The 12,272-nt window shown below is 38.3% G+C and overlaps 1 protein-coding gene across 1 annotated transcript; it reads right to left on the bottom strand.

Annotated features, from left to right (window-relative positions):
* Window positions 1-8: 8 nt before the first annotated feature.
* Window positions 9-11,914, bottom strand: LOC130569320 (macrophage mannose receptor 1-like). The gene is made up of 6 exons (XM_057358905.1): window positions 11,678-11,914; window positions 11,512-11,570; window positions 10,645-11,004; window positions 9,796-10,137; window positions 8,818-8,903; window positions 9-3,512 (listed from the first exon to the last, which is right to left on the bottom strand). Exons 2-6 carry the CDS (start codon window positions 11,561-11,563, stop codon window positions 3,381-3,383), a joined length of 972 nt encoding a protein of 323 aa, XP_057214888.1. The 5' UTR covers window positions 11,564-11,570; window positions 11,678-11,914; the 3' UTR covers window positions 9-3,380.
* Window positions 11,915-12,272: the final 358 nt, after the last annotated feature.

The raw sequence follows: 12,272 nt of genomic DNA on the forward strand, positions 1-12,272 counted from the left end.
TTCTCAGAACAAGTGCTCCTTTGCGAAAAGCCCTTATATGGAGGGGCTTAGGGTTTGTATAATGTAAATGACTAACTCGCGGACACTCATTAAGAACACTCCAAAATTCATTAACATTAGGACGAGGTTAAGAACAAATTCATGTGCGTACACACGTGTTGTGAATTAGGCGGAAAGTGAGAGGTTCAAGTGTGCGTATAAATACGAAAAATCTACGCAATTATTAGTGAATGAGACACGTTGTATTTAACAGAATTCGCTTTTCAAGGACTACGGAGAAAGGCTGGAATCGGACTACAGACCTCTACTTCCCGGGTAAATGATGTCACTACTATTTTGAGTTTTTGAAAAATCTCCGCCTAAAGGAATACGCCAAAAAAGGGGCGAACACCCTATAGTGTGGACACATATAGACACCCAGCAGTGTTCGTTTAACACTGGCCAATTTGCTGTGTACACGTGCAGGGGAACCAATCACGACAGACTGGGTCAGCTTTACCAATCAGGGGTGTGTTTCACAAAAGCATCGTTAGCCAACTATGGGCGCAAGTTCCATCATTCCAGCAGAGTTCAACGATTTAAGTGTTTCCCAAAACCATCGTTCCAACGATCAATCGCAAGCAGCATCGCAAAGTTGCGTGGTTGGAACTACAGGTCTAGTGGTTAGAACCACCGTTCCTTATTATTATGACGTGTAGACTTACATGCATCAAGATTGTGATTAAAGTAAGCAAGCAACATGCAGTGCATTCCATATCCATCATTCTTAATATATACAAATTCAATTTAACATCGTTTAGTTTGTCAAGAAAATAGAAGCACGTTTTTTAAAAAGTGCGCATGCGTATGAACTGCTTGCTCTAGGACCCTAGGGAATTTCTGGGCGGGGTGGACACTTATAAATGGATTAAACATCATGAATTTAAACAACAGATAACGAAAATAGGATAACAAAAGCAGTCCTTAAATGCAATGTATAGTTATAGCAAGAATTTGACATTAATTCGATCTGAACGTATTTATTAGTACAGGTCATTACTCCACCACCTGTTTGACGTCATCAACTAGATTGCTGAACCAACTTGGTTCAAACGATTGATCTCCGACAGAGTTACTACGGTTTCGGGAAACTATATCGTCAATTTCCCCAACCATGCATCGAACTATGGTGGTTAACCAGCGAGTTATGTCGTTGTTCGGGAAACGCACCCCAGAGTGTTTCGGAACTAGAGACTTTAAAGAAACCAGGAAAAATCCAGTCGTTTTGTGAGAAGAGGGACAGCGGTGAACGATAGACTTGAAATGTGAAATATAAAGCATTTTTTTGAAACCAGAAACATAAACATTCATTGTAAAACACCCTAAAAACCATAATCAAAGCTTCGATAACAGCCAAAGAACGGCCGCTTTAATGTTGAAAAAATGTTGAAACTTCAAAAAACCATCATTATTGTGATCTGTGTTTGCTTTAGTTGGGCTCTTGGTTCCTGGCTTGGGTTCAGTAAAATCGCATTGTAATTCTATTACAGCACGTGTGCATTAATAAAGAGGAATGAGAAGTTTTAAAGTTAAGTTTTTGTGATGTGTGTCAAGCTGAAATAAATATGTAAAACTGCACTGTATAGTAAAGAAACTGATTAATCATGATTGATTTGAATATTCTGGTTTACAAATGTAAAAATAGTGTTACTGACACACTTAGACATCAACATTCACACTGATTTCATCTCACACTGCAAAACACACATTCTATAAGATTCAACATTAATTGTGGGTACAAATCTGATATTGACTCAATGAAATTAACATTGACAATTTTAACATTAATTCAATGCTTGCTTGCTTTCTGGTAATAGTAAATAGAAGTTACATATTGGTTTGCTCCAAAATGAAAAAAAAGGAAAAAATGTATTTTGGTTATTGTAAAATTTAAATTTAAAGTTTGAACAAAAGTAAAAAAGTGATCAAATTGGCTGTAACAAATTACAGTATTTTTTAAATTGGTCCAAAGTTTCATTTTCTCCAGTGTATCCTCTGCTGAGGCATGAGTGCATCAGTGGGTTAGGCAGATTGAAAACATGGTTGCGATCAACCGTGACACAAACAGACTCCGTGGCATTGATGTGCCATATTCATCAGGAGAGGCTTGACAGACTGGACAGACCAGAAATCCCCCAGCAGTTCAAGGTAATGGATGGAGAAGAGATGTTTGGGGGTCTTCATTGAGTACATTTGTTAGGCTGCACTGAGGGAATTTCTAATACTCTGTATACTTATTTTTATTTATGTAAATATGTTGTTGAAGTTGTTGTAGAATTATTATTTATTTATTTTTTACACATAGGTTCTTTGCTTTTTGTTCTTAATGATAGGATTTGTATGATGAGATAAGCAAATGTTTAAATTAAACATTTAGCAGAAGGCATGACGTTTTGGTGGGTGATTGACAGTTGATCAGTTCATTGGTGTTTATCCATGATTTCAAATAAGAATCCTCCAATGGCTTTTTAGTGCAAACCATTAGCCCAAATGACGCAAAGTAACTAACTGAGTTGAAATCATTTGCTGACAGCTTGGTCCCCCCAGTGAAAAAATCCCATCTGCGCCCCCTGACGTGCAACCCTAGTCAGTCTGTACTCCGAATATCCACTTCAGATCAACCATAGATACAGAGATGAAGGGGGAGAACAGCAGGCAGGAGACGAAGAGAAGATGGAGTAAAACGAGGAGAGTTTATTGAATAATCTTCATCTGACTAGAAACAGATTCAAAAGCTGTTATTATACCAACAATGCCAGTGGAAAATTACCGCTTTACAAATACAGCAGTCAATATAAGATTATACAACATTGAAAGCATACTCTGCTGAAAAATCCTCCATGAATTACTCGTCCTCAAGTCGTTCTTCAACCAAAGGACCTCTGTTTACCCTCAGAACGCAAATGAAGATAGTTTTGTTGAGGTCCTGGAGCTTTCTGCCTCTTCCATAGACTGCAACGCATCCAAACTGCAAAGCGCTTCAAGCGTCAGAAAGCTCCCGGACCTCTTCAAAACTCTTCATTTGTGTTCTGAAGATCAACGGAAGGCCTAGGGTTGAAGAACGGCAGAATTTTCATTTTTCGACTGAGTATTCCTTTAAGAAAAGTAAATAAAATAATGAAATTTATACATCATTTATAACTCAATTAATCAATGAAATATGTCAAATTAGTCAAGAATAATATTAAGGATAATAAGAAATGAAATACAACACTAACGTATCTCTCCAACCAGAATTCCACGCACACACAGGTTGCTTTGAAGAAACAAAGATCCTAAAATCTATCATTCTGTCCTTTAAAATAAGAGTGACAATCTCTTGCATCATAAAATCACATGTTCTATTCACATGCCTTTCTCTGAGCACCGTCTTTTCGATCATGTTTTGCTGAAAAAACATTTCCATTTGACTGCACTTTCCATGTCAGTCTTGTCTCCTCATCTAACCCACGATCTCTCGCTTTCTGTTTTATCTACAGAACAGAAACAAACAGAATTTGTTAGGTCAGGGCAATTATTAACACTGCAAAAATACACAAGCCCAAATCAGATAAAGGTGTAAAATATAAATCAAAACAGAAAGTGATGATGTGCAAAGCTCATAAACCCATATTTTATATACAACAGAACAGAGCAAATAAACCATTTAAAGAAAAAAAAAAGTTATTTTGAAATTGATGGCGGTGACAGGGTTAGCTCATTATGAAATAAATGTCTCTAACACACATTGCTCATAATTAATTAACACCTTTCATTCAATACTTTTTGGTGAAGACTGCCCAGTCAACACGTGAGGTCACACCGTTCTCATACTGTGACCGTGTGAGTGATATGTGAGTTTATTTGATTTAGTCACCATGATGGTGATGAGGGTTTGCTTTAGCTGGACTCTTCACACTTAACTTTTAGATGCTAGTTTTACTTTGTTTGTTGTCATTGTTTCTTTATGAATCACAATTGTTACGGCAAGGAAGAAACTGAAGTGTATCCAAGAAGAAGGTAGTATAATTAAATCATTCACACATGTACCTTCTTTTTGAACTGCATTTTGCATGCGATTAGCTACATGATTTTGGAGCGCGTGTAAATGTTCAAAAAACAATTTACAACAGGCACAGTGGTATTTAATGCAGCACACTGTGCATCTCTCAATAGACAGCAGGGGGGCATGTTGCATCTGTGCAGGTTAAACAAAACAAACATTTCAATAAATCAATACATAAAAACTATGATTCAAAATACACACACTAATGTTACACATGCTAAATGTAGCATTGGGGATGGGATGACGCTTTAACGCTAAAGTTAACCTACTCCCGATTAATATATCAGGAAGTGAAAAATAATTAGCAATGTCGAGACAGCAATAGATCTATGGAAAAAAATGATGCATGTCTCAATGTTAAGTTTATCTTTAGTGGACGTTTTTCTTACCGTGCGATGCAAATTGTGTAAGTTCCGATGGCTTGTACACGGAGTAGCTCAAGCTCCGCCCACTAGGTCCCGCGAGGGGGAGCTGGAGCTTTGCTCCACCCCCTTGGCTCTGCGAGAGTACCACTTGCAGGGGACAGCAAGCTGGTCAGCGAGCACGGCCAGATGGCAGTGGACCTTCGGGGAAAGAACCGTCCGCCCCACCCCCAAGGAGAGGAAGAAGTGTACGACCTGACATGCAGACATGCTTCTGCTGACGTCAGCTTTAGAATTTACCCAACAAACAGGTGACGTCTTCCCAACGTGCAGATCATGTCTATATTGCGTCGGTCGGTCCAGGACCATATCTGTAGGTCTGCACGACGTACAAATGCAGTACGGTATCTGGACGTCTGACTACGACCTATCTTGGACGCAGATACGAGGTTCAATATGTATTACGTGCATCTAGCTAGGAGAGTTTTTGGACGTCTGTTCACGTGCAAGACTGGTTCAGAACATTAATGTCATTTTTTATATAACAAAATGTTTATTAGTACAAGTATCATTTTATAAATGTAAGTTACATTTTTATACAATATATAAACGTTCCTAATGCAATACTCGCGTGCTAAAAGCATTCGAAACAAACTGAACGGGCGAAGCTCAAACAGAAGGTGGCAGTAATGAAACATGTTACTGCCGGATGCCAGCTGCCGTAAAACACCGAAGAAGAAGCCGCAGTCAAGCGTCACGCGCACAGACCGAGTGGATATTCCTGAGGTAAATTTCTTTTTACTTAACCGTGTTATCTAAATTAATTTTAAGCCCTCTACAAATGAAAAAGTACCAAGACCGTAAATGATGAAATCAATTTACATCATAAGGACAGTCCGGGGACCTGTTTGTTTTTCGCTTTCAGTCTGAGGGGAACTAGTTCCGTCTTCAACGGTAATAAACAGCCGGTTTAAACTAAATAAACGATCATAAAATTGACGGACTGTTTTTCTTATATTCACAGTAAAGTCAAGCTTCTAAGCTTTAAAATGACACTCATGTTTGTCAAGGAAGTGGTTATGAAGTATCTAACGTTAACATGGTAGGTTTTATAAGAATCATATTAAGTAACGTTAAGAAACAATGATTTGTGAATATGTCACGTCTGCTTGGTGTTTTGGGGCACATACCTATTCATAAAGCAGAGCCTTAAACCATGGGAATTTAAACAAAGTAAAATCATTGTCTTCTCTGGTTTGTTTTAGTGTCGATTGCCATCTGATGTTTGTAAGTGAAGAATCTAAAAGTCATCCTGCATTTCGGATTTGACATGTTCTTAAAACATACTCTTTAGTCAATAATGGTTAATGAAAACTGACTGCATATTAATTCACAAAGACATTTGCAATAAAACTAACTACTATTCTATTGTATTTCTTCATTGTTTATACCCATAGGCCCTTATTTAAATCATAGTGTACTGTGTTCTATTGTGTTATGGTCTCTGTGTACTGTTGTTGCTGTTTCTGTGTTCTGGATGCTCCTGTCACCAAAACACATTCCTTGTATGTGCAAACACACTTGGCAATAAAGCTCTTTCTGATTCTGATTCATGTTTTTATGTTACCTTTTAAAAGGTAAATTGATACCCACTGATTATTATATACACACACACACACGCTGTCACACAGAGTGGAGTGTTCTTGTGCGTCACCAAAGGGCACTTCCCACATCACCTGGACTATCATAGCACACTACATTGCCCATAATCCTTTGCTAGACTCAAACATGTTCACCTAGTTCCCATTAGCCTTGCCAAGTCCACTGCCCTGTGCAGATCAGCTCCAACCCTATTTAAAACACCTGTGTGTTATTTTTCTAGTAATTCAGATGATCTTGATTAGCTGGTTTGGGTTGGAACTGAAGTCTGCAGGACAGCAGATCTCCAGGAGAAGGGTCGGGCACCCCTGGTCTATTTAACCCCCTTGTTTTCATTCATTCTTGGCCAAGTCTTGTTTAGTGTTACGCTGTATTTCTGAGTATTGTTGCCTGTTGGATTATCGTGTAATACCTTGGATTGTATTCTCTGCTGCCTGTCCCAACCGTTGCCTGTGATTTCATCCATGAATGTTTGCTGTCTGCCCTGACCTTTGCCTGTTTCTGGAACTCTGTCTATTAAGGCTGCATTTAGATCCACAACCCTTCATGTCTCGGAAGCAATTCATAGCACATGCACAAACACAACCACATAGAGACCTCACTTTGAATTAAATCAAGTTTTAATTGAATGCAAACTAGTGTGACTCTTTATTTGGCCAGGAAACAGTCTAAATAATGTCTAAAATTAGTCTGCAGTTGACGTTATAAGACGTTAAAAATAAGTCCGCAATGACCACATTAGAACTAAATTTGAACTTTCTATAGACGTCCTACATCAATATTGGACGTCCAGAAGACGTCATAAAAATTCTGGCTCCTCAGGGAAAAGACGTCGTTTCAACGTACTTTTGCTCAGTGGGTAACGTGTTTGTATTCATTAAAGGAGTCATGAACTGGCCTTTTTATTGTTTTATACTGTTGTATGAGGTCTACTTATGATGTTTGCATGGTTTTTAACTTTTTACTTAATAGGCTATTTTCTATCCGGTTTTGAGGCCGGTGTTATGGCCAATTTATGCTACTCATAAATTTGTGCTGCCCTCCATTTGTGATTGGGTTGGGGGAGGGGTCATGTAGGTGTAAGGGTTGGGTTGGGGGAGGGGTTAGTCCTGTTTTGTATGGAGGTAGCAAAATTTGATAGGGATGCATAAATTGGCAGAACACCGGCTCGACAAATGCTCAGTTTTAATGGGCGTGCCCCATTGAAGAGTTGGAAGTAAACGCCCACTGCTATAACTGGATAGCAGTTTGCGTAGTAAACTTAGTTGGAGCCTTCTGTGAATATGGTTTGACACGCAACGTTAGGTTACACAAGTCATATCAAGCGATCTCTAACAAAGCAATAGAGACGCATAGTACAAACATGTTTTACTCACATCAGATTGCTGCGCCACTCCTGTCAGATCCAATGTTGATGGCACAGCACTGCTTTTTCATTTTAGTCTCTCTGCAAATCCAGCGTCGACCTCTGCCTTGTTCACAAAGGAATCCGCGGTGAAATGAAGCAAACAAACGCTCAATGTTTTACCCACGTGAGCTTGAACCTCTTTAAAAATAAACTTCAACCACGCATTACTAATGTCAGAATCTGAAGGAAGGTTATGCAGCGACTGTGTTCTTCCACAACCAGGTACTGCACAATATTTGGCGATCTTTAACGGCATGTTTATTGCTTGCTCGCTCTATCTGGTTCCGTGAAACTTACTTCAGTACTGTCATGAGTACCCCACCAGTGGGCGGGACTAGAGAAGTAGTCGTTAATATTCTTCTGTGGAGGCGGTGTTCAACCTATCAATGACGTCATAGGTGCATTCCAGGACCTGGCGTTCGCTGGGCCTGATGTCAATAACAGATATGATTTCAATAACAAGGGCGTTTTCAGTTCTGACACTTACAGGATGTTCACGTGAATACGATTCCCTCTTATATAACAAAAGCTTGGGTTAAAATTGAGGTCTTAATTCATGACAGCTTTAATAATACTTTAAAATTAACATTGCTTGTATAAGTATTATTACATATAATAATTTATAGTCAGTAGAATATTTGACCTGTGTTCTCTCTCCTTTATCTTAAATGGGCTCAAGTGCTCATCCGAGAAAGAGGGCAGTGGGAGAGCGGCGATGGCAACCGCCGAGAAGAACTGAGTGATAGAACAAGGTGGTGGCGCACACGCACGGACAAAATCACAAACCCAGAGACAGCAGAGGATACAAACAGGTGATCAGACCCGGCGCTTGACACAAAGAACCCGGGTTTACGTTAAGCAGCCCATGGTTATCTCGACAAAAAAAAAAACGATTGCAAGAAGTATTCAATAAAAGGGTTTCATTCATTATGAGCATTGTGTATTAGAGAAAAAATATATTTCATAATGAGCTGCTTTCTCAATAAAAAAGCCAGAATGCAGTTTAATGCAAATTTATAATGTTACTACTATTAATGTCTTAATAGGAATCAGAAGGTAAATGAAGAAATAAACAAAAATAACATTTTCAGTCACGTTTAGAATGTAGAATGTAACACTGTACAATAGAATGTAACACTGTATGGACTTAACTTTTTGAAAACATTATTAAAACAACCATACACAAACTGGACACTTTAAACGAAACTTAATGGGACGTTTAAGCAACATTCTTACAGCTGGGAGTATTCTGATGGTGTTCTAGTTTAACACAAACTCTTACAGTTACAGTTACAAATACTTACAAACTGCAAGATGGTCTCCATTACTGCAGGGTCGTTTAGTTTCTTTGCAGATTTCACCTCGACTCTCACAATCTGTTTTCTTGAATCTGTCAAAAATCATTTAGAAGAAGGTTTATTTAGTATTATCACTGACTATTAGAAATGTAAAGAATAAAGCTTACAAAAACTATAATTTTTTCTTAATGTCGGTCAGACCAATCGGAGACAATAGTGTTTTTATTTTAACATTATAGTAAAAATAGTAATATGTGCAAATAATAATAGTTTATGTATATAAATGCTGTTAAAAGAATTTGTTGACTCAATGTAGCTTGACTTTCTATTAATTCTGTTTTTTTAAGCGTGTGTGGCATTCCTCCACTGGGGGGCGCCAGATCATGTCAGGGGAGGCACGCGCTCAGAGTGGTGAAAAATATGTTATGTACACATTACGTTTATGTATATATCCCTCAGTAAGGTGGTAGTTTTAAATTGATAGTTCGCCCCAAAATAAAAACTCTGTCATCATTTCCTCTTGTTGTGCCAAACCTGGCACAACACAAAAGAAGATATTTTGAAGAATGTTGGTAACGGAACAACGGCGGTACCCCTTCACTTCATGTGTATGGACACACAAGTAACGCAAGTCAATACTGCCGTCGTTTTGGTAATATATCTGTTTTGTGCTTTTTGGAAGAAAGCAAGTAAAACAGGTTTGAAATGACAAGAGGGTGAATGAATGATGAAAGAACTTTCAATTTGGGTGAACTGTCCCTTTAATGATGTTGGATCATCTTATCTTATTCACTTCAACACTGATTCAGTGTCACTAATGGACACAAACACTGAACAGTGTCATAATTCGACTGATGACTCAAGCTGAATCGTTCACAGCGTACCTTTTTAAAGACACGTTCTCACTAAACTGGCTTACAATAACGTGTGTTCCTAATGGTCTTTACCTAAGATGAGTAGCAAAGCATTACACATAAAACTTACAGCTCAAACAGATGAAAGGAAGGACATGTGAGCAAAGCCGATCCTCTATCAGACCATCAGCTCGTATAGAGCCGCAAGGTTGGCTCAGCCCAGTCACATCAGGTTGTCCAATCAACCAGCTAATGGAGGAAGTGTTGACCTTTGACCCGTCTGACCACATCCATGAGTCCCTGTATAGACCAATCCATGCATTATAACCTTGTGCCATTGATGCCAACTGGTCATTCTCAGATGGACTCCGAATGATGGCCAGATCTGTGTAATGCTGTCTGCAGTAGCTCCGAGCCTTATGCCACGTCGTCCAGAAATGAGAGATAAAAATAAACTTATTTGTTCCATTTTCTGTAATAACGTGTGAAAGAAAGTTGATTAGTGTAGGTTTGAACCGGGTTAGCTTTACACTGTACTTATCAAGTCTGAGTGATTTGGTACAAATATTGAAGGACCAGTTATGTTGGCTGAAAACCTTGCGATTGGTTGTTCCACCTGATGTCAAACTCCACAAATGAACGCATTCAGAGATATGCACATTTTCTGTGTTTGAATAGTTTTATTGAATATTTCTTAGCTGGTCCTTTTCAACTTTGATGACACGCAGAACCGTGTCTATAGATCAGTTTTCAGAAAGGGTATTACATGCCTTATAATAAATAGTTTAGAAAACAATGAAAGTTCTCTCATAATTGACTCAATCCGGACTAGCTTCTCCAATGATATTGTACCGTGGTGGTCAAGCAGTGATGACGGAAACGCACCCCTGGTTGGGATGCTCAGATCAAGCAACATTTTAATAACCGAGTTACTGTGTTAAAACAACCAACAATGACGTGCGTTGGTATTATTTCTTACCGTTGTAACAAACAAAGAGGTATTCATTATTGCACAGATAATCCCTCCATGTGCCACTCTGCAATAAACCGCATTCCTCTTTTCCATTGTTTGGCTCTCCAGTTGCCCATAGCTTGGATGTAATATTCTCATATTTGTAAGTCCATCGCCAGCTATTGATGTCGTTGTATAATCCAATCCAGGTTACTGATGTCAATGCAGACTCGACTGTTTTTTGTACATTTGTCCAGTCTTCAGCGCTCTGAACAGTGGCCAGGTCAATGTGATTCTGTCTGCAGTACGCCTGAGCTTCATGCCAGGTCTTCTTCTCCTGGATCACAACGTACTGACGTGATATAGCTTGGGTGAGCAGACAAAGTCCTGTTGAGAGGAACAGTGTTCAGAAATCCTTCAATGTCAAAACCCTTTATTCCTATACGCCCACGAAGTTTATCATCTGAATACTTTACATGTCACAAAAATCACAGACATACACTAATCCAATAATCTGTTCATTTGGAATGAGCGCAAAAGAAGATATTTTGAAGAATGTAGGAGAGCAAACAGTTCTGGAGCACTTAATGGGGTCCAAGAACTGTTTCTTTCTGCGTGTTTAAAGAATGTAAAGTATAAAGAGTACATGTAAGGTGACTAATGTCAATATGTCATATTAAATATAGAGTAAAGGTTTGAACCGGAGCATAAATACAACTTCAAAAAATACTAATGCAATTGAATGTAACCGTTCAAGTTTGTCCCAAATTATTTTTAGTTTAAGCGAAGTTCAAGTAGCATGTTTTCCAGTGTACACTGAGCAGTGTAATGGCCATATATTATGTTATATATCAAATATTAGTATAAAATTATATGAACTAAATTCACACTGACCTGAAAAAAGTAGAAAATGAATCAACCTTTCCATTGGTGATGGACTTACCATAGCAAATCTGAAACAATGAAACAACATTTTTAATCATGACAAACACGCATTAAGAAAATAAATAAGTTAAAAGAGCTCGCAAAGATAACTACAAGAAAACATATTCCCAGATACCTGCAACAAAGAAGTTCAAGTTGACCATCAAGTGGTGCTGACTATTGTTGTTGAAGTGCAACGACTATTACAATCTCCACATCCTGCCTTTTATTTCTTATGCAAAACATGTTTTAGTTTAGAAACACAGATACTGATTTGCATTTCAGATAGTGTTGACAATATGAGTTTCTGCATTCAAATGGCCTCGCAGAGCATAGCGATGTTTATCTCTGAAAGTGCACGCACACATAAGGGAACGGGGTCGATACACAACAACAACACTCAGTTTTAGCACAGAACAGCATTTATTATTGGAAAACTAACAGTCTATATATATTATATTAGTATTATATTATAGTATTTGGGGGGGAAAAAAGGGATACTCCACCCATAAATGAACATTCTGTCAAGAATTACTCACCCGCAAGTCGAAAAATCAAATATGGCTGCACATTGATAACGTCAAACCTTGTTGATTGTTGCATGTCTCCTAACTGGTCACAAAACATTCAAGGACCAACAATATTGAAAGCTATCTCTATTTTTAATGAGGTGTTGGACAACCGTTTGTCTTTAATTCATCTTCTCACAATACAACTTTGACTTCAGAGAG

Source organism: Triplophysa rosa, linkage group LG18, assembly GCF_024868665.1.
Source record: "Triplophysa rosa linkage group LG18, Trosa_1v2, whole genome shotgun sequence".
NCBI classification, from domain to species: Eukaryota; Metazoa; Chordata; class Actinopteri; order Cypriniformes; family Nemacheilidae; genus Triplophysa; species Triplophysa rosa.